The sequence below is a fragment of the Pseudorca crassidens genome, chromosome 2, assembly GCF_039906515.1.
Source record: "Pseudorca crassidens isolate mPseCra1 chromosome 2, mPseCra1.hap1, whole genome shotgun sequence".
In the NCBI taxonomy this organism is placed as follows: Eukaryota; Metazoa; Chordata; class Mammalia; order Artiodactyla; family Delphinidae; genus Pseudorca; species Pseudorca crassidens.
The window spans coordinates 131,886,075-131,909,674 of record NC_090297.1 but is presented as its reverse complement, the minus strand read 5'-3'; the positions used below and the strand labels follow the sequence as shown (position 1 = coordinate 131,909,674).

At 43.6% G+C, this 23,600-nt stretch overlaps 1 protein-coding gene across 4 annotated transcripts in view; it reads left to right on the top strand.

Annotated features, from left to right (window-relative positions):
• The window catches only part of ASTN1 (astrotactin 1), a 329,036-nt gene that overhangs the window by 244,672 nt on the left and 60,764 nt on the right, over positions 1–23,600 (top strand). For all 4 annotated transcript variants that reach the window (XM_067728733.1, XM_067728734.1, XM_067728731.1 and 1 more), the window contains 2 exons: positions 1,313–1,417; positions 3,311–3,499. In XM_067728733.1, coding sequence (XP_067584834.1) covers positions 1,313–1,417; positions 3,311–3,499 — 294 coding nt within the window. The remainder of the gene's footprint in view (positions 1–1,312; positions 1,418–3,310; positions 3,500–23,600) is intronic.

Here is a 23,600-nt window from a genome sequence, read left to right as displayed (position 1 = left end):
TTTTAGTTTCAAGTAACTTATCTTTGATTACCTGAGATCAGATTTAAGCAATTGATTCAATAAGCACCTCTTCTGACCTTTTTTCCTGTTTTTCTACCGATAATTATTCCCATATGATTCACACAGAAATGGAAATTTGGCAATCACTCAGCTAATTTGATCAGTTGACAAGCAGCTAATTAATCCTACCTACTCTTCATCCAGTTTAGGCACTAAATTAGTTGATTTAGCCTGAAGGAAGCATGGGTCAAAATGGCAGGATAATTCACTACATATGTATTATTGCCATTATATTTACACACACACGCTCACTGTCTATCTAAATTTATGTGGCCATTATATTTGCATATGTACATATATACGCACACATGTGCATACATCAGGCATAGAAATGAAGCCAAAATTGGTGCTCTAAACTTAGCAAGGTGATTTTTTAATTTCCTGTGGCCTAATTATTTTGTTTCTGTAGCATTTTATATTTATAGTAATGGCTAGAATTCAAGTAGAGTGCCACTCTTTCTACAAGGTGTTCAAGCAAGAACAGCTCATTACAACATCACTAAGAGGCTACAAGGATATATTTATTGAGAGTGACCTTGGATAAGTAACTTGGCTTCCCAGAGCCTCAGTTTTCCCATCTGTAAAATAGGGACCACAAATAAAGTGCCTATCATGTGTCTTGCACATAGATGACACTCAGTATAGGGCCCATTCCTGCCCCTTACTAACTTAGTCATGCTGACACTGTCCCTCCTGGTAAAGACGAAACAAGCATTATCAGCTTCAGAGTAATTAAAACTTAGATACGGAACACAAATCAGTTAAGTGGGACACAACAATCGATGTTATCAGGAACTTGAGCTGAGTCAATTATTGCAGCTATTAAAGAGTGTAAAAACCTGTGTGTTACAGTAAGCCCAGAGTTTCACATGAGTTTATTAAGGGAGTATTGTAGTAGAATAGTTACGAACCCTGTTCTGGTCTCAGACACATCTGGAACTTTATCCTGGCTCTACCTGGTGGCCTAGGACCCTTGTGCAAACTCCTGTCTAAGCTTCAGTTTTCTCATTTATAAGATGCAGACAATAACACCTAGTTTGCAAGGATCATATGACTATATACAAAGTGCTTAGCTGAATGCCTGGTACGGAGTATAGGTTCAATAAGTGATAGCTGTTGTTACTATGATTCCAGAAATTTTCTCCATCCAAAAATGCTTTCTCATTTCCTCACAATTACACCCCCTAAGCCAGTAGACTTGGGACTTGAGAATCCACTGCATGCACTGAGCCCGCATTTCCTCTGTCCCTAGGGATGGTGAACTTCAGTGAGGTGTCCGGATACCCCGTCCTGCAGCACTGGAAGGTCCGCTCTGTGATGTACCACATCAAACTCAAACAAGTGACCGTCTCTCAGGGTGAGCACAACTGCAAGCCATCCCTCCCACCTGCTCCTGGGGTGTGGCATTCCTTCCCAAGGGCACAAGCCTTTTATCAATGTTGAAGATGCCATCCAAAATGTAGCCATTCCACGAGATCTGTAACCTAGTCACTCGATTCACCCTTCAGGGCAAATGGCTGGAATCGGATCATTTTCTTAGCATAGATTAAATTGCAAGTCTTATCTTGGATAATAGAAGAGATGGAAAGGGCAAGGCGGGAACCACTGGAGATAAATTTAAGCACTTACTTTATCGTATTTCCTGGAGTCACCCAGTGTATAGAGAGGATATGCGAAAGCAAACTTTTTATAAATTGACAGAATAAAACTTTCCAAGTGCAAAGAGTATACTTTACTATACCTTAGAGGTTCTATATGATGAAAGAAATAAGGGAAAGAGAGCAAGAAAGAGGAAGGGGAGTGGAAAAATAGAAAATAGCTATGGTTCCTAAAAGCAAGTAAGCAAGATAGATGGATGGATGGATAGATGAATGTAGATTTATCTACATCTATGTTTTATATATGTAAAGATACGCATATATATCTTTATATCTAATAAGTTAAGGAGTAGTGAATTCTGAACTTAGGATAAATTGTTCCAAAACAGAAAAATGAGGCACCTTGTATAAGTATTCTTCAAATCTTAGTGATAAATAGAGAGTTGTGAAGAGAAGTGAGACATATACTAGAGAAAGAAGAGGCATTAAGGATATAGAACGTCTCCAAAGTACACAAAGGGACTCAGAACTTTTTATTTTCTATCACGAAAGAGTTCTTGGCAAGAAGGGACTGGGATGTGGCTATTACTGAAGTGAGCTCTGCTGGTGCAGAAAACACTTGGAACGAGCAAGGTTACTCGTCATCCTAGAAAAATACGGCAGTATTTTTCACATACTCAGTTTGCACGCAGCACAGGTGCTATGCATATCAGGGGATAACAATCACATATCTCTGTTGCCACGTGCTTTTAAAAGCCACACATGGCATCATGGACGATGTGGACCTCTGCACTTGGGGTCTCAAGCCTGGGCAGGGCTCTGCCTTGTCCTGATAGGACACAGGTGTGTCAAAAAGAAGGCTGTACAAAGTTGGTCAGGTAGAGAAGGTATTGGATTTGGAAAATTTGTCATAGGTTATCTTCCTGACAAATATGAATCTCTTAAACAGGGAAGGCAAATCCAAAGAGATTTGTCTGGGGAGGAGGCAAACAGATTCCTTCCTCCATTTGCCATTTCAAAGTCTTTATACTTTTGATTTTCTTAAATAAATGTAAGCAGCATTTTAGTGGCTTTCCTTATCTTTCTTCTTCCATTATCTTCCCATACCCATTTCTCTGCATGAAGGCAGCATCCTGAAAACTTTTTTGGTCACTACCCACAGTTACAGCACATTTTACACCGTGACTTTGTGCACAGGCATGTCCCCACATACACACCACAGAAGGTTCATGAAGCCATACTTCATCTTCCCAAGTGAAATGTTCTCTGCTGGTATTTGCGTTTCTATTTTAGACTGTGCTATTCTTTTTCATTTTTTAAATGCTATTATTTGAGCTCACTAAATTGATTTAATGTCATGACTTGTGATTTGAAACAAAAAACTTTGACTTAAGCAGGGAGGTAGTGGAGATTTGATAATGTTATACTTAACTTGCACGAAGTTAACAACATAACTAACTGGGTGGAAGGAATATTCTTTTAGGAAATGAAATGTCTGATTTAGCTACCTGGAAGTACCTGGTAGCTCCAGCCAGCTCTCCAACGTCACTTTGGGCCACATGACACTTGCACATTGAGGCTGGTTGGCCTGGGAATCCAGATACCCATATTGTAAGTCCTCACTCTTTTTCTTGGGTGACCTTTCTCCATAGCCCTCAGCAATGCTCTCCACTCCCTAGACGGGGCGACATCTCGTGGGGATTTTGTAGCCTTGTTGGACCAGTTTGGCAACCATTACATCCAGGAAGCTATCTACGGCTTTGAGGAATCCTGCTCTATCTGGTACCCAAACAAGCAGGTCCAGCGGCGACTCTGGCTGGAATACGAAGACATCAGCAAAGGTGAGTGACATGCCCGTCAGCAAGTTCTACTCCCTGTGCAAGTCCTGGCTGCCTAGGTACATCCATAGGACCAAAAATAGGGAGTCTGTAGGTGAAGGACTAATTCAGATTTGCCTCGATGTTCTTGCCCACCCTTTAAATTGCCAAGGTTTGGTTGCTAAAACCAGATGTCAAAATGGGAGTATTTGGGGAAACTTTATATGCAGGAGGGGGTCCAAACTGTATGACCACTGAGCGGGTTATCATAGAGGGAGTCTTCTAAAGGGCTTACCAGCCACCATGCATCCTGTTACCATAGCACGGGCAAAATACTAGACGGTTCTTATGGAGTGGGGGAGAAAAGGAGAGCGTTTCAGTCTCCCCCACCACTCCCTGCCTCCAGCAATCCCATCCTACACTGGCTGGCAACCCCTTCCGGTAATTGCATAGTAAACCCCTTCTCACTCCATCCTGCCCTGTGTTTAGGGGCAATTTTCCTACTGCTCTGTGCTGTGAGGAAATCTCCATTGCCCCAGGTGTTTGTGTAGCTCTGGATAACAGCCTCCCAAATAAATCTTGGTCCACTGTTTGATGGCAAGTTAGTATTCAGTCCAAGTAAGTATAAGAAATTGGAATTTCTGGGACCCTTTGAATCACCTTCTGATGTAGGAGGAGTACTGGCTGGTAAATTTGTGTTCTGATCAACCAAGACTGGTTTAGAATTGCCATTCATGGAATTTCTTCTTCTGAGCTTATCCTCATGGCATTCTGATGAGCTCAAATTATGGATGTGTGAGTTGCTAAAGGGCAAGTGATGAAATTAGCACAGTGAAAACTCAAGAAGTAGGTCATCCTAAGATTTAATGATCAAGGGTCCCTCTGAGACTAGGGACCCCCTGCTGTCGTCAGTGCTACAGTGGGAGAAAATATGCTCCCGTGGCTGAGATGCCCTTGGTTCTCTGAGCTCCATACAGATTTCTATTTTGTCTTGAGGCATGAGAGCCCCTCTTCTGACTGGGAGCTTTCTTCCAAAAGAAGCAAGAGGCTTGTACCTGGACTGCAGGCTTCCCCCCAGGTCCTGATTCCTCTAAGCTCAAAGAGACAACCGCAGGCTTCTTGTATCCCTTCAAACTTCAGCATCTTAAAATTGTTCTGATTCCAGTTTGCCAAGAAGGAGTATAATGTAAGCACATTTCGATAAGACCAGCTCCAGCTGGCAAAACTTTGTTATGTTTCCATGCCAGAGCCTAGCGATTGAACCAAAGGACTAAAGCCTCCTCTATTTCTGTTTGCCAGTGGTTCAAGGATTGCCAGGCTCTAGGACTGCTGGGAGATGCGAGTCTGACATTCCTCAGAACTCCTGGTTCTACCTCTTGCGTCTATCCTGAGCACTGTAGTATCCTTAAGGTTAAATGCGAAGCCCAGGAGGGAACTTTGTCCATGGCCTTGGCACTATGCCCTATCCCTCTCCATTCTTACACACAAGAACTAATTTTGTCACAGTCCATCTGTTGGCTTTAGTTCTCATAAATATGATGTATATCACCCCTTGCTTGTTATTGATATTAAAAGATATTCAAATATTTTAGTATGTTTATTTTGATCTCTTGCAGTTGTCCATGTATACCTGCCCCCCAGCTGACTCCTGAATCTTACCTCTGTGTCATAGAGTTTATCTCTCTTATTGTTGGATGTGATTCTTACCCATAAATATTTTTCTTCTCCCTACGCACTAATTTCTTTTTATTCCCAAAGCACGAAGCATGCTACTGATTAAGGATTATAAGTGCATAAGACAAAGGAAGATTTTCTTCTGCTTTTCTGCACTCTGGAGAGGATTGCTCCGGAATGGAATTTATACACTAGTGGTGACAAGTGTTCTGAGAGGGCTATACCTACCATGGCATAAAAGTGACACCTTTTTAGACTCGAGTCCTTAAATTATATGTTCTTGCCTATTCTAACTTTAAAAACTTTCCAGTGAAAAGGGGTTTTGTGTTCTTTGCTTTTGTACCTATGATTAGATACCTAAAATTGCTTATGGGTTGAATAGGAAAGAGGTTTATCGGGGTGAAATGAAATGGAAGGATCACAGGACTGAAAGGCTGGGACTCTAGAATCTGCCAGGTGACTTGTGTTTAGTCAATCAACTATAGGCATCTCCCCTGTAAAGCCTTCTGTCGTTTCTTCCAGCTCTGACAGTTTATGGATCCTAGAAGACCCCTTTATGTGAGAGGCTTTCTCAGGTGACACATTTGAGTAAAAGACTTTCCTCTTCTTTCTACAAATCACTACACAACTTCTTGAGGGTAGGTTCTATGCCTTATTCAACTTTGAAATCCCAGGGTCCAGCACAGAGCCGGGCACATGACAGTCCCTCAGCAAGTGTTTGTTATTGTTGAGGTTGTTAGTGATGGCAGTTGGGGTTGTCTCGGTGGGAACGGTGGTTAAAAGCTCTTCTGATGTGGTGACTTCCCACGTGGGTTTTATCATAGACACATAAAACGCTTTAGGTACGCCTGACTGATAAGAACTCAGAGATGGGTATTTTTGAACAGATCTTCAGGAGGCAGCCTTGTATTCAACAGCCACTTATTCGTCGTACAACCACTATATGGTTTGGTCAGACCATTATGTAGGAGCACCTGTCTTAAGATAAGTCTGACTGGAGCCCATGAATAACATATTTCCATTTCTCACAGTCTAAGATTAGCCTCTCTTCTTTTTCTTTTACAGAGCAAATAAAGACTATCTGAATTGAAATTTCCAACCTCACTCTCTCTAATTCTAAACTGACTTCCATCTTTTCTCATCATCCTTTGCCCTTGTGCCTCAGGAAATGCAGTGAGTTCCTCCTCTTCAGGCGAATCTCTCCACCTGTACACTTGCTTCCTTCCCTCTCTGCTTCCTCTTAGTCCTCACTCATTCATTAGCCTCCCCTTTTTTCATCTCTGCGACCTCTTCAGCCACAATTATCCCTTCGCCAACCTTCTAGTTTCCAAAAAATAATATTTTTATAAATATGCAACTCTTTTACCACTGTTTCCTTTCAACATGTCACCATCAAATTTCTTGAGTAAGTAGTTTATACATCTTTTCTCTACTTCCTCAACTTCTTTTCACTCTTCCAGTAATTGCTTTCAGCCCCGTCACCCTTACAGAAATTGCTCTGGAGAAGGAAAAAAAAGACTTTATAAGCAGAGGTTCATTTTTCTATTCTGTGACCATTTCATCTATCTCAGCTAAAGAATTTGTCCCTTTTGGCCAGGTCTGCCTTCTTGCAAATCCTCTCCCTTTGTGTCTCTGATGCTATTCTGTCCTGCTTCTCTTCGTAAGTCTTTGACCTTTATTTCTCATTCTTTTTTGCCCTCACTCCTCTAAAGAAATCGCTTACATTTTGGTCATTTTCTAGGATTTCACCCTTAATGTTCATTTCTTCTTCACTGTTGCTGGGTGATTCTCTTTTGTATCTACCTCAACCCACATCTCAAATCCTCCCCTTCTCCCTGAAATTCAAAAGCTCATTTGTCTGTGAGTGTTTTTACCATTTCTACCTGGATATTCTATAGGCACCTCAATGATCAGCATCTCTTTTCTCTGTATCTGCTAGTAGATTCATGAACCACATTGATGGGTCAAAATATAAAGTGAGGGGTCTTTTATATTCTCCTCCACCCTCCACATTCAACCATTTACAAGTTCTGTTCTTTTTACCCCCTAAATATTGCTTCAGCAGGTGTCTTCTCGTCCGTTTCTCAAAATTGTATGAGTTTACAGTATCAGCTCTCATAAGAAATATTGAAATAGCATCCTCAGGTGCCTTCTTCAGTTTCCTGCCACTCTCGTCCATTCTGCATTTCACTATCTGTTATCTTTTTTAAATGTCCCTTAATGACATGACTCTTGAGCTTGGAGCCCGTCACTAATGCCCTACTGCCTTCTCAGCATGAACATGGCTTCACTCCCTGTATTAGTTTCCCATGGCTGCTGTAACAAATGACTACAAACTTGGTGGCTTAAAACAACATAAATTTATTTCCTGAAAGTTCTGGGGCCAGAGATCCAAAATCAGTTTCACTGGTCTAAGCTCAAGGTACTAGTGGGGCTGGAGGATCCTTCTAGAGGCTCTAGGAGAGAACCCCTTTTTTGCCCTTTCCAGCTCACAGTGGCCTCCTGTATTCCTTGGCTTGTGGCCCCTTTCTCCATCTTCAAAGTGCATCACTCCAATGTCTGAGTCACATGGTCTTCTCTCTGACTCTTTCTGCCTCCTCACTTAAGGACCCTTTTGATTACATTGAGTCCACCCAGATAATGCAGGATAATCTCCCCATCTCAAGAGTCTTAATTTAAGCATATCTGCACACTCTCTTTTGCCAGGCACAGGTAACATTCATAGGTTCTAGAAATTAGGACCTGGGCATCTTTGGGAGCAAATATTCAGCCTACCACACCCTCTACCCTCTCTGGCTGCTGCATCACTGACCATTCCCTACCCCGAGCATTCCTCCACTCTGATGACACAAGACTGCTTGCTATCAGTCCAAAACCCTTGCATTTGATTCCAGACAGTTTAAGCCCTCAGAGTCTCCCTTCCTGCTCCAGTCTGAGGCCAGAGGTATGTGCTCTAAAGTCTCCACAATTACTCGTCCCACTCAGAAATTTTCTCTTGGGCCCTCTCTTGCCCACCCGGCCCCCTGACCCTACTCCATTCCCTGGTGTCTGTTCCTTTGCCTCATTTCTGGATGGATCTTACTCTCTTCTTAGGCCCTTAGGATCAGCAGATCAGTCTTCCTGGCTATGATTTCTGTTTCTTGCTTGTGTCTTTTAATCGCCCCCTTCAGCTCTATAAATTGTCATCTGCAATTAAATGATACCTTGACCCAGTGTCAGGCCCCAACTCTGGGTCCAGGGTCAAGGTTCCCACTGGTTCAGAAGAGGAGATTGAGCCTTTCCACACTTCTGAGCCTACCTAACCTTGTCCTCTATCTACCCCTATTCTACCATCACCTTTCTACTCTTCAAGAGCCAGTTCTAGCATCACCACTTCCACCAAGCCTTCCTTCTAGTCAGAATTCTTTGCTTCCTGTTTCATGCTCTTGGAGCTCCTTATATATATCCTTTGACAGCACTCTTGACATTTCCCTGTATTGTCATTTCCCTGTATGACTGTCTCCCATGATAATAGACTTGGCAGCATGTACCATATTTCCCTCCTTTTTGTAATTTAAAAAGTTTATTTAAAAAATGCAAAATGTGTAAAACAGAATAAAGTGAAAAATACATCTTCCTCTCACTCTTATCTCCCAGTCATCTAGTTCCACTCCCCAGAGGCAACCAGGCAACTATTACTACAGTTTACTGTCTATCTATCCAGATATATTCTATTCCTAGCTATGTGGAAGTGAGCAAAGAAAGTTGCAGAAAAGTAGATATATTAGGGTCTTGTCTGTTTTCAAAATGTTATATATAAATATATGCATATACACATCTATATAAGTATAATCTTTAGCCTCCCTCTCACTATCTATGTATATTTAGATGTGTGTGTGTATGTATGTACACACACACACACACACAAGTTATCTGTTTGTTTCAAGATTAGGGATATGGTATAGGGTAGGGGCTTTTATTTTTTGTACTAAAAACTTCTGTGTTGCTCTTCCTACAATAAGCATGTGCCACTTTTATAATAAAACTTTTTTAACACTGAAAAATATATTCTGAAAAGTTTCTGTTATCTAAAGACTTAGAAAGTTAACTGGAAAAAAACAAATCACACAATTGTATCTACGAAGAGCTGAACTTTGGATAGAAATCTGGGAGGAAGTGCAAAACAATAGGATCATTTCTTACCAATCTTTGAGTCTTCACCCCTGACACAGGGCCTGGCATATTATTAGCATCTGTTGTACTGTTTGTTGAACGAATAGATCCTTTATTTTGTTCTTACTTCAGAAGAAACCAGTAAAAAGAGCCACAGATCTGTAGATTCCAGAGAAGTGACCAAAATTTGAACCTGCTTCAAATAAGAACTTCCAAGGGCTTAATTTTAATCCTCAACCTGACACACTAAAGCTCAGTACATTTTCTTTCTCTCTTTCTTTCTTTTTTTTTTTTTTTTCTTTTTTTGGTACTCCATTCAGGAGTGGATTTCCTCAGATCTTTCTTCCTTTTCTTTTCCGATATCACTTTCATTGCTACTTTAGATCTGACCTTTGCCATAGCTTTTCCTCGCCATTGCTTTTGGGGCATATCAGTGGGGTTATCTGGGTTGACAATTGGCAATAAGCAAGCTCTTCCTTTCTGTTGTACCTTGTAGTCCATAATCCACTGGGGGTTGGGGCATAATCCACAGCGGGTTGGTTGGTTGGTTTCCAGCCAGTTGCTTCCTTTCCATGGGGAAAGCTAAGAAGAATAGCTTCCTCTTCTTCCAAGACACAAGTTGAGAGTTTGTCCCTTAAGGGGACCCTCTAGCTCTGAGAAGTCTTAAGTTAGATTAGAATCAAAGAAAGAAGTAAGCCACCTGGATGGCATTGTATTTCTACCACACAGGATGCCACGTTTTCTATTTTTCATCAGTTATTTTTTGGGAGGACAGAGCCCAAGAAAGACTCAGTTGGCTCCTCTGCCCAGGATAGTGAACAGATTTCTTCCATGGCTGAAGCAAAAACAATAGCTGAAGCAGCCATCAGCCTCTGATCCAGTCTGTGAGTGCTGGTCAGCAGAGACCTAGTCTTGTGTATTTGATGCCAATGAAGAGTAATAACTTAAGTTTGTATAATGCTTTATGTTTTACGACCCCAGGGTTGCAAACCAGCTGCAAAGGCTCTCTTTATGCACATTTACGAAGACAAAGTTAGCACACAAGTGGCAAAGCGATTATGGCATACAGCTATTTTCTTTCAGTGATTAATTAATTCATTCAACAAACGTTTGCTGAGGGCCTGCTACATGCAAAACCCTGAAGTGAGCAGAGAGGAGGTTTAGAGAAGACATCTGTTCTATGGCATTCCCAGGCAGACAGGCCTGATGAAGGTGCCACTGATGCTGAACCGGGTGGTATCATAAACAGAGGCTTCCAAGAGGATCTGAGCTTTTCTAAACATATGTGTGAGGATTTATTTTGAGTCTTCAAGTCCCCAGGCTCTGATGCAGAGTCCGGAGTAAAGTGGATCTGTAGGTTGAGGGAAGAAGTTACCAAAATAATATTACCAAACAGCCTGTTACATAAGTGTTCTCATTTAATCCTCAAACATACACATCACTTAAGTCTTACGTTCCCTATTTATAGATAAGAAAATAAAGCCTCGGAGAGCTTAAATAACTTGCATGTGGTCATCTAAGCAGTAAGTGGCAGAGTGAGGATAAGAGTGCCTTCACCTACTGAGATACATTGCAAATGGCAGCTTGCTGTTTTGCCTGCCAGAGGCACAAGAAGAGATGAAGGTGGGAAGATGAGTGGGCCAAATGGAAGTAGGATCGAGATGGAATTGAAGCCAGGTGACTGGTCTAAAGTGACCACTACAGGGCCAGATGTCAACCATGGTTAGACTTCAAGAAGGATCCACTGCCTTTCATCTTGAGTTTTCAGGATTTTTGGTTATTTGTTGTGGGTTTTTTTTTTTTTTTTTTTTTGGCCGTGATATATGATGATGACCCAGTTTCTGGAGGAGTTTTTGTTTTTCTGTACAGCCGTGCTTTTCAGAATTTAATATGCCATGTATCACCTGGGATCTTGTTGAAATGGTGATTCTGATTCAGTGAGTCTGGGTGGGGCCTGAGATTCTGCATGTCTAACAAGCTCTTGGATGACACCAGAGCTGCTAGTCTGAGGACGACATTCTGAATAGCAAAGCTAGATTCTCTCCTCAAAGACCAACAGGGAGTGGGTTTCCCCATCATCCCTGCTCTTCCTGTCCAGTGCAGGAACTTCAACACGGGAGCCATGGCACGGTAGCCTCCAGGGCTGTGTCCTGGTATCATCTCCACAGTGGAGAGTCTCACAGAAAGGAGGATGAGCCTGAATGGTTTTCACTTTAGGCCAGGACTTTTCTCTGATTAAGCCATTGATCATTAGGCTTGTGTGCAGAATTGAACAGTCTTAAGCCCTCAGGCACTGAAGGGAATTGGAAACATGCCAACGATCAGGATTAAAGGTGATAAGCTGTTTTTTTAAAAAAACTTTGTGCTGTAGGCAACACTGTCCTCATCTTACTATCTCAAACATTCTATTTTTTAAAATAGTGTTCAAGAGGTCCCCATTTTTTCCTCTCAAAACCAAAAATTATTGGAGTTTCATATTTTTACCTGGCTATTATTATTTTAGTTGATGGGACAATTCTGGTGGTGATGTCAAACTTCTTTCATATAATGATGGGCCTGACAGTAGTGACATCTTGTCCATAATGTACAATTTAGTAGTTGATCATATAGTTTTCTGGATTATTCTCTCCTCCAAATATGTAAGTTTTCCCTTTACAGTTTGATGGATTGCTTCCGGAGAGTGGGCTCATTCATTCATTTATTCAGTTCCTTCTATATCTAAGCACTGGTGTAGGCACTGGTCCAATAATGGTGAATGATGCAGAAAATCTTCCCGCTTCTGTGGAGCTTCTATCTTAGTGAAGAGAGAAAGAAAGTGGCAAGTGACAAATGAAAGCAATAATTCTAGATAGTGACATATACTATGAAGAAACTAAAATCAGGGGGTGTAATAGAGGGTGACTGGAGGATGGGTGGGGGAGCTGATTAAGATGGCAGGCACAGGGCACTTCCCTGGTGGTCCAGTGGTTAAGACTCCATGCTTCTATTGCATGGGGTACAGGTTCAATCCCTGGTCTGGGAATTAAGATCCTGCATGCCGAGAGGTTAAAAAAAAAAACAAAGATGGCAGGCACAGAGAAGGCCTCAATGATGGTAATGAAGGGGTGAGTTTGAGCTGAGACCTGGCAGACAAGACAGAGCACACAAAGATCGGGGGGCCGAACAGTCCAGGTAGGGGACATAGCAAATGCAAAAGCTTCATAATTTTTTGAATTCTCATAGCTTCTAGCATCAGGTAGGGCGTATAGAAGTTAGTTGGTAAATATCAGACTGTTAACCAACATGACTGAGAAGAAAGAGGCCTGGATTCTCTGGTGGAATATGGAGAGAAGAAGCTCTACTTCTAGCCAGACTTGTTCTGTTTCCTAGATTCAGCAAGCTAAGCTGGGATCAATTTGTTTAGCCCATCGTCTTTTATCCAACATTTAGATCAATGCTCAGGTGGGCTGGCCATGGTGCTCTAGACCCACGAGTACAATACATATATCTACCATGACTTTTATCTCGGTCTTAAGCCATGGTCTCCATACCAAAACTAATAGTTTATGTCTGCACAAGAAAATATGTTGGGAAAAAATTACAAGATAAATGGTGAGGCAATGGGAAATCCTGCAGCAAATGTGGAAATCTGAACTTGACATCACTTGGGCTTCCCGCATCTTTTGGGATGGGTGCCTGTGTCTTAAGTGGTAATATGTCTATATTGTCCATCCAACTCTAAGGCAGCATGTTGAGGGAAAGAGCACTGGATGGGGAGTCAGGAGATCTGGGTTATTGGTCTCAGTTGAACCGTTAGTCAGCCAGCTGACCGTGGGTAAATTACTTAGCCCTCTTCAAAATCATCTTCCCATCTGTATAATCACTAACTTGAATTAGATTATACTTAGAGTTTCTTCTACTTTTGGTGTTCTGTGACTTCTACATATTCAGCAAATGATTTCTACTTCTCATAACAGAATGCAACATTTAATAATGCCTGGCTCAAGGATAAATAGGCTAACTCAACTGATATTGCAATGGAAGGAGTAATGCAGCTGTTTATAGTGAGGATTTAGAGTCAGATTGGCATCAGAATTTTTATTGAGAAGTTTAATTAGTGTCTGTGAGCCTCAGTTTCCATGTCTGTAAAATAGGGCTATTGATACTTAGCTTACAAGTAAGGATAGTGTAAGGGTCGAATACAATAATTATTTATGAAACACAATGTCTAGCATACTGTAACTGTTCAGTGCATTGTGACATATTATTATGACTATTATTAGTACTAGCATTATTTCAGTGAGATTTGCCGTTCAGTTCACTATTTTTGAACAAAATAGCTGCTGATCAAAATGCCAAGGAGATGTCAGTGAAACTGGGTAAATTTTTTCTTCACAGAAACACTGATGTATATTTTAGAAGTCACAAATCACTAATTAGGCTAGTGGAACAAGGGGCGTCAAACCAAAATTACAAAAATTAAGACCAGAATCGCATCTTTTGGCTGCTCTTTTCAGTCCCAGTTATAGCTCCTTTGCTAAGAAAAGACCAGGAAATAAGCACCACCCATATTAGAGGGATTTTTTTTTTTTTTTTTTTTTTTTTGGTGGGGTAAGGGAGGCTATAAGAATGTGCTCTCTGTGGAGAAGAATCCCTGGGGACGTTTTTTTGATAAGCAGCCTGGGTGTTACTGCTTTTTAAATGCAAAGCAGCTGTCAGGTGCATTCTCCAAAGGGGGAAAATTCATGCAAATGTCCAGCTGTACTAGCCTTCCCTGTTACCTGTAACTCAAAGCCTGTGCCATCTGGTTCTGCTGCCTGCATACAGACGTGGACTCTGATCCCTCTTGTGCCCCAGAGGTGGGACCCTGGCCCTAGTAACAACCCAGGTTCCAACATAAGTGGATGTTGAGGTAGAAAGATAACTGATTAATAGTTTTTGGGTTTTTGTTAGGCTACTGTCTCCTCCTGTTTTCCATGAATAATCTGCTTTAGAGGAACACTCTTGTATTCTCAGAGGCCTGAGGAGGTCACCAGCTTCTGGAAGGTGAGGGGTGTCTCTAGCAAATCTCTGAGGTCACTGCCTGTTCCTACCCCATCTTTTGCAATACATAACGCCATGCACCGAATCTAGCAGGCAATCAGTAAATATTGGTTGAATGAATAAATGAGCAAATACCATACTTTTCTCTCCTCCTTTTCCTCTTCCAGTGGAAATGGCAGCATATTGTCCAGGACAGCATCTCCTCAAACACCATCCCCTTCAACCCCCCGGCACCAGCCCACCCGCTCATCATCCCTCTTCCATAGCCATAGGACTGATTGTTTTGTGTGGGGGACATTATCCACTTGCCCCCCGACCCCGGAATTACGTCATGTTCTGGGATTTGGCATTAGAAAAATAGACTAGTCTTTAAAACCAAGTGATCGGGCTTCCCTGGTGGCGCAGTGGTTGGGAGTCTGCCTGCCGACGCAGGGGACGTGGGTTCGTGCCCCGGTCCGGGAAGATCCCACATGCTGTGGAGTGGCTGGGCCCATGAGCCATGGCCGCTGAGCCTGCGTGTCCGGAGCCTGTGCTCCGCGACGGGAGAGGCCACAACAATGAGAGGCCTGTGTACCAAAAAAAAAAAAAAAAACACAAAAACCAAGTGATCAGTGACTGGGATTACAAACTAGGAACTGGGGTAAATCCATGTGTGGACCTCCAATTTGCAATCGTTATTTCAAGTTTCTGGCTACCAGTTAATGTTGTAGGAGCCAACAATAATCTTTCTTTTACCACCTTTCCTATAATTGCTTTTTAAAAAATAAAGCAAGTAGGAAAGTTTTCTTTGTAGGGAGGGAGGGGGTAAGGGAGTATGTGTTAGGTGTAACATGCAACTTGTGTTTAAACTGAAACACAAGACATAAAACTACTGTGACTTAAACCAACACATCAACAAACCCCTTTCATCTAAGCTTACCCATTTGGCCACTAACCATTTCTGATTCATTCCTAGTTTCCATGCCTCTGTTGTTAAGAGACAGCCTCCCTGAATCTCATGGAACTCTTTGGAAGTTGGTTCAATTATTAAAAGATGTAAATTAAGAGGAAAAATTAAAAATACATGAGAAAAAACTAATGTCAAGAAAATCAGCAAAAAATGGATTAGGTAGGTAATTAATTTAGAAAAAAAAATGAGAGTAGTTGACATCGTTTTCAAGCCTGGCCCCAACTGCCAACTACACTACAAAACGCAGCTGATTAATGTTACAACAGTCAAAGGATCCAGAATACATCATTTCTGTCTCTGTTACTGATGAGAGGAAGATGGTTTTCCAATCAGATCAACTTCCCTCTAAAAAATTCCCAAGTGTACTTTGACATTATTGCTGTTAATTTTGCTGCCAGCAGAGTCAGGGACACGTAGACCTCAACTGGCAGCACCTTGCGGGAAGGCTGTGAGTTCTGCAAGGTAATGATGTTTAAGCATTCATTCAGAAATGTGTATTGTTTACTGTAGATCAGGTGCTGTGCTGGGCATCAGGAATATGATGGGTAATAAAAGAAGGCTCCTAACCCACTGTGGGATTCTAGATGTTGAGGTGTGAAGCATAACTCTCTCCTTTGCCAGCCTCATCTTACTCCTTCTCTCCTTGCAATTGGCTAGTCAGTATCTATGGAACAGCATGGTTGAACCCTCTGGGGGACCCACGAAAGAGGCAAAGAAGGTCACTACGAGGTCCGGAACATACTTTCCACCTTGAGAGTTCATCCCACTCCTTGGAAAGTTTCTCAGGGGGCAGGTCTCTGCATATCCCGTCAACTACTGAAGTGCCCATACTGAAGGTGGCTGCTGCCCCCAGGAGCAATCTGTGAGACACGGAAGAGGGGGAGCAAAGGGGCACACGTGGAGAGCTTTAGGTGAAGACCCCTTGCACCACCAACAATTCCTGGGGCGAGGGGCTGTTGGACCAGGTTGGGCCATCGCTGGGTCACGTGTGGTGGCCACACCACTGCCTTGCTGCTTCGTGCAGGGCTGTTTGTAGACTACCTGTGCTCTGGTGACTGCCCACTGAGGCCAGAGAGGGGACCGTACCTGCCTAAGCAGAGTTCATGGCCTGGGGCTCCAGGAAGTGGTCACACCGATCTCCCCTTAAAGCCTAACATGATTAGAAAGGAATAGATAGCTTGGCTAAGTCATAACCACACAAGGCCCGTCCACCTGGTTAAGTCTGGCAGGGGACAGGGTTCATTCCACATAGTTAGAATGTAACACCACAGAAGCCCTCAGTTTGGAGCAACTGCAAACATCAAGCAGGTTCAAAAGAGTCAATTTTTCTTTGACCGATTAATAAAAAAAATAACACAGAAAGAAAGAAAAAGAAAGGTAGAAAGAAGCGTTTCTCCAGCGCAATTTTTCAATAAATCTGCCAGTTAAAATATGTGCTTTGTAGGTGAAATGTGAGTGCCAGTGACAGGGAAAAACAGCCTAATCGGGTAGACCAACATCCCGGACTCCCTTGACATTTTTTTGTTTCCTTGGGGTTTTTCTTTAATCAGTTGATTCCACAGAGGCAGCCTATAAAGCCACTCTTTGCCTGCGCCTCTGTTGCCCACCTTGACTGCTCTGGTCCCTCCTGTAACTTTATTACAAGCCAGTCGATTACCGTGGTAATTGGTTCTATTTATATTGATGTGTTTGGGGCATTTATGGCTTTATGTATTTTTATTTGATCTTCTTGTTTTGCCTTCTCCCTTAGAGAGCAGGGACTCTGCCCACTTCTTTGCGTCTCCCCATAGCTGTTGCCTTAGACTCTGCTCGCAGTGTGTTCACGATCAATATTGATCACAGTAATGTGGATGTAGATAATCAGGAGACGCCAGCCCCCAAGCTCTACTGATCGCTGCATCCTTTTACAGAGCTGGGTAGAAAGAAGAAGTGTTCTTTCTTTCTTTTTTTTTTTTTTTTTGCAGTACGCGGGCCTTTCACTGTTGCGGCCTCTCCCGTTGCGGAGCACAGGCTCCGGACACGCAGGCTCAGCGGCCATGGCTCACGGGCCCAGCCGCTCTGCGGCATGTGGGATCTTCCCGGACTGGGGCACGAACCCACGTCCCCTGCATCGGCAGGCGGACTCTCAACCGCTGCGCCACCAGGGAAGCCCAAGAAGTGTTATTTCTTGAGAATTTCCACAATATCTCCCTTCAAGGGTAATTCATGTGTTGGGCCCTGTATAGATCATGCATTCTGCATTTGTTGGGCTGATAAAGATCATTAATGATCTACAGATACACATAAAAGCAAATTGAAACCAAAGAAAAGCTCTCTTATAATTCAATCAACCATTTTAAAACATGGTTGATGATGGAATGATGGAAAAATGGAATGATGATTCAGTGCATGTTTATTGAGTTTCTACTTTGTGTAGGTGTTGGGCAATCATCACTGTAGAAGGAACATGATCCCTGCTCTCATGGAGAAGACGTGGATGAGACAGACTATAAACAAGTAAATAAAGAATAAACAAAATACTAGAAACTTTGGGTAATAAGGGTAATGAAGAGGGTGCTGTGATAAAGGGTGACAGGGTCAGTATCCTCTTTAGAAAGGGTCATCAGGGAGGGTATGAGTGGTGTTTATGTTGAAATGTGGAGGATGAGCTGGAGAAAAGGCATCCCAGGAAGGGGAGAGTGGCCAGTGCAAAGTCCTGAGGTGGGGGAGCCCAGTGGGATTGCAGCCTAGGGAGTGAGGAAACCATGGCCTGGCTGGAGCTGGAAAGGACAAGGATGGCCATGCAGAGTCACGGAGGCAACTGCCCCGTGACTCTGCATGGCCTATATGTTAGGATCCGTCCTGCACTGGGTGGAGAATAGCTTCAAGGGAGGCCAGAGTGGACACAAGGACACCAGTTAAGGACCTAAAGCAGGAACCCTGGCAGTGGACATGGAGAGGAAAGAACAGGGTAAGGTTTGTTTGTGGAATAGAGAAACTTGAAGACAGGGTGGAGGAGGGGAAGAGGAGTGGAGATAATTCCTAGATATTCGCTTGAGCAACTGATTATGCTGGAGCACCATTTACAAACTGGGGGGCAATGGGATGGAAGAGGTTGGGGGATGGTGGGGAATCTAGAGCATCATGCAGACTTTGAGTTTCCATGGAGACAGCCAAGTGGAGAAGCCAAGGAGCCAGTTAGATGTGCAGGTCTGGAGCTTAGAAGGGAGGTCAGTGCTAGAGATGCCAATCTGAGCCTGCAGAGTTCAACCAGCTCATCCCGGACGAGCTCGCTCAGGGAGGAAGACGGAGAAGAGAAGAGAAGTGGGCCCAGGCCCAAGCTCTGAGTTGCTCCCACACTTAGAGGCCGAGCAGAGGTGGCAGGTTGCGGGGGAGCTCAGCAAAGGAGACCGTGAGGGAGCAGCCGGGAGGTGGGAGAATCAGAAGAAGGCTGTGGTGAAGAGGGCAGTGGGTGGCTGTCTTGTCCTGCTGAGTGAGATTTGTAGGTCAGACATCATTGCCTTAGAGCAGTGTTCCTTTAGAGAATCCTAAAATATTATAACTGCAAAGGCCCTGGTAATATATGTGCAGAAACTTACAATTATTAGTATTTTTCATATATCTCATACTTCTCACCACCCTATGAAGTGTGGAGGTAGGTTACACGTTATGACCTTGTCTGGTGAAGGGTCTTGGTGAGCTGTGCTCAGTCACAATGGCTTCACTTTGAATTGTAAAGCCCTGAAAGGCACTTTGCAAAGCAGAGCTCTGTCCCTTGGGGTATCTTCAGAGCGAGCGTGTTGTCCCAGGTCCTTGGAATGCTGAGCAGTGGAACCATTCCCCATGCAGAACGTCTGCCCGCAGACCATGAGCTCTTGCCGGATGCCCCCGCTCCTCCCACTGGCAGACCTGTACCTCTAATTCCAAGGGGAGGAGCTGAGGCCCACAGTGTGAAGACACTAGTCTGTGGTCACACAGAGAGTGGCAGAACCAGAAGGAACCCAGGCTTGATCATTCATCATCCTTGTCTCACAGATCTGTGCATTGCTTTCTGCCTGTGCTAAAAACCGGAAGGGCTCGGGACGCTTGTTCCACTGCCTGGGTACATCTCTTTGAATTTTGGATCATCCCACAAAGCTGTCCCAGGATAAACACCCCCTCCCTGAGATTGTCCACTCTTAACAGTTTTATTATTACTAGGCGTTGTCAACCTAATAGCGAACAAAATAAAATCCTTACTCTGCCCAGCTTACCTTGCTATCCCAGTCCTGGGGAGAGAATTCCATTCCACAACTTAAGAAACACTCACTAAGTACCTACTGCCAAAAGTATATTGAATCCCAGGTCCTATGCTAAGTGTCCGGAATATGCTGATGAATAAGAGCTGGGCCCTGCGCTGGAGCTGTTCATAAAATATGTGGGAGGGTGTCCAGTAAACCAGAAATTACAATATAGTGTGATAAGGACTCTAAGAGACTGGAGAACAGTCAGCACGGAAGATGGGCTCCTAGCCCGTAGGATTGAGAAAACCTTCCTGGCGGAAGTGTTGCCTGGACAAAGAGATGGAAGGCGGGTGGCATTGACCGGCAGCCTCTGAAGAAAGGGTATTCTAAGTAGGAAAAGGCAAGGCACATAAACACGGGGAATGAGAAAACGTGAGGGGGAGCTGGGGTGGGGAGGCAGGTATAAAGGTCCCACTGGCCAAGCCCTATCCTCCTACTTCTAACTTAGAGCGGTTTGAAGGACCTACTTATATCTTAATGGGGTTTAGGAGTTATTGAAGGATTTCAGCAGAGAAAGAATATGTTCCTATTGTGCTTAGAAGCTTACATCTGGACAGTATGGAGGGTGACTGGGAGACGTGAAAACTAGAGATAGGTTGACCAGTCAGGACAATTTTGGAGTAGACTGGATGGGAACTGCTGAGGGTCTGGAGTAAGGGGGAGGAAGTGTCAAGTGTAGCATGGGCGTGACAATACTTTTGGAAATATCGCTAATAGGTGACTCTTTGGATGTGGAGGGTGAGGATGCGGTAAGCCATGGCAAGGCCCAGCCCTGGAGGTTTCCTAGGTAGGCATAAATGGAAAACCCGTGGCTCCTGTGGTGAGTTCCCCAATTATGGAACAGCAAGAATTGAAAACTCTTTAGTCCAGACATTAAACGGAGCTGATGTGGATTGCTGAGCAGCAGAATTTTTGCTTTTCATGATAGTACATGCTGGATGGATGGATGGATGCCGACATGGCAGAGGATGCCAAAGACAGCAAACTCACCTTTCTGGGGTGTCCATCCTAGCAGCATCTCCCTTTTTAGGGGCTCCTGAACTGCAGGCATGCCTCGCTGAGATGCAAGGGTGGAATGGGAAACCTACCTACTCACCTGCGTCCTTATCTCACTAACAGCCTGCCCTTTGGCTGGAACCCCAAGTAGAAGCACCTTGAACCCAGCTCAAAGCATGATGCCAGCAATTCCTTGAACCCAGCCCAGACTCAGTAGTCCGGCCTAGTGTAGGGGAAAAGGGTCAACGGTGATCTTCATGATCTCTGGGTTTCAGATACAAGTTAGTCCATCCACCACAGTAAAAATCAAAATGGTTTTTTCCCTGAAAGCCATTTGGGCGGAGATGAACTAGGGCCATGGGTGAAAGATGGAGAATGAGTTGGGCGGGGAGGATTCAGGTTTCTAAAACACGCCAGTGCTTTCCTGCAGCAGCTAGAAGTCATATTTCTGTAAACACTCAGATCCTTGCCATCCCGAGCATATGTTTCCTTGTTATCTTTTAATTGGTTTTTATCTAAATTTAACACCAAGCAGTTTGTGATGGCGGCAACTGCGAGCATTAGTGTGGTACATGTCAATTCCAGGGCCGTGTGAGATGTCAGGACCTCATCCGTGCCCTCCCTCTCCTCCCCGCATCACACCAGCCCATATTAAGAAGCTGGAAATTGCTCCTCGTGCCCTTTCCTTTCTGTGTTGTCATGTTTATAGACGTCAGGTTCTGGGGAACAAAGGGAGAGGAGTAATCTAAAATCCGAGTGATACCACCGGAAGCTGTGTATAACAGCAGGTGAATGCCAACAGATTGCAGGCTGGTATCAGCAGGCCCGTGATGCATGAAATCCTGCATCCCAGGAAAGGACTTCAGAAATTGTCGAAAACAACTCAGCAAAATGCAGTAATCAGGTGTTTTCAAGAAAGCCGGGGAAGTCTGTTTCCAAAGATCTTGTATATCTATGATGTGGAAGGAAGCAGGATGCAATGGGAGAAGGAGGATTTGGGAGTTAAGAGACTCGGTGTCTGAGTGATTTTAAGACAAATCCTCATCTGCAAAGCAGGATAATGAGAATATTGCAGAGGATTGTCAGGACCAAGAGTGTCAAGGCTGGCAGAGCCTCTGGCCCATAGTAGGTCCTCAATAACGTAACCATTAGGAGATTTTCCAGGATGGGCTATAGCACACTAGTCCCACAGATTTTCTACCAGACCTGAATTCCATGCTCAGATTATTTTTGACAACACTGCCTGCTATATTTCCTTCTTGGAGATGTGCAATACATATGAGAATTTTTTTCTTTTTTTGGCTACATTGAGTCTTCGTTGTGGCATGTGGGATCATTCGCTGCAGTGCATGGGCTGCTCTCTAGTTGTGGTGTGCGGGTTTTCTCTCTCTAGTGACGCGCAGGCTCCAGGGCGTGTGGGCTCTGTAGTTGAGGCGCGAAGGCTCGGTAGTTGTGGCACACGGGCTTAGTTGCCCCTCGGCATGTGGGATCTTAGTTTCCTGATCAAGGATCGAACCTATGTCCCCTGCATTGGAAGGCGGGTTCTTTACCACTGGACTACCAGGGAAGTCCCTACATGTGAGCATTTTAAAGGCTTTTTGAAGATTTACCAAAAACCTGTGTAACTTTTACTCAGGTTGCTCCTTCACATTAGAGCTTGAAAATCTTTTTGTCTGTCTGTTTGTTATTTTGAGTAATGCTATCAACAGATCCTAAAAACAAGTTCTATGAGATCTACTTAGAAAAATTCTGAGTTTTTAGTTATGCTGCTTCTAATAAGGGAGAAGCTTTCCCTTTAAATTCCTCTCTCCAGATCTGGCACCAAATCCTCTTGTTTCTTCTGAAATACTCCCCCGGTTTACCCCTCATTCTCTGCACACGGTTTTCACCCCAGTCTGACCCCCAGACCTCCACACCTGCATTGTTATTACAGCCCCCTGGCTAGTCGTTGTGGTCTCTAGTTTCTCGTTCATTCAAACATTCATTCATTCATTCAGTCTGCATTTACCACCTGACTCATCTTCCTTGGCTGTTTTCGTCCTTCGTGCTATTTCCTGTTTAGCTCTAGCAAAGACTGGCCCCTAACTGTTGCTTCAAGCCTTAAATCCCTGGTCTGCTTCTTCAGGGACCCATTCAATATGGCCCTATGCTATCTATGTAACTGTATTGCTCATTATTTTTCCAGTTAAAACCTCTGTGTCACAGAGTTAAGCTCTTTAATGGCCTCCTTGGCTACCTTCACCTCTATTTTTTTTTTTTCACCTTACTGCCCTTACCCTGATAATCTACATTGTCCTAACTACCTGGTCAGCTCCTCCCATTCTTCCAAACATAGTCTTTCATGAAGCCTTCTGGGACTTCTCCGGCCTCAGTGATAACCCCTCTTCTCTTCTTACAGTCTCAGCCATGTGATAGAGGACTGGTTGGATACCCTGGAGTCAGACAGACGTGGGTATAAGTTCCACCTCTTCTAGTGAGCACGCTATGAACTTGGGCAAAGTAATTAACCTCTCTGTTGCGCAATTTTGTCATCTCTAAAATAGGGACAATTTCAGCCCCAACCACGAAGGTCAATATGGAGAACTGACCTCAGTGTTAACTCTTACCTGGAGATTAAGAAATCGAGTCATCCCTTCATGTTCTACAAGATGGCTTGCTGCAAAGAACCGTCCTTCCCCCTGAGACTTACAAGACTCACAGATCCCTCAAAATTCCCATTCTTTGTCGTATAAATGATTAGCTGAACTGCTTGTCCCCACTGATCATTCAAAACAAAATGCTTGTTAATCAGACTTCGGTTAAACTTCCTTCCTTCCTCCAGGCTCTTGAACTGTAGCCCACCTTCAGCTTGAGCCAGTATACAGCCCCTCCTGAGAAGGCGCTGGCCTCATACCACCTGCCCACATGTGGTTCTTTCTAGCTTTGTTTACTTCTCTCTATAAAAGGAAAACTCTTTTTTTCTAACTTTCGAGATGCTGGCAGACCTCATCAGAGCGTTCTCCCAATTATAATTGTCTTCCCCTATTATTACAGTAGTCTCCCAGTCATGTCTTGTAATAGTCTTTTTGAA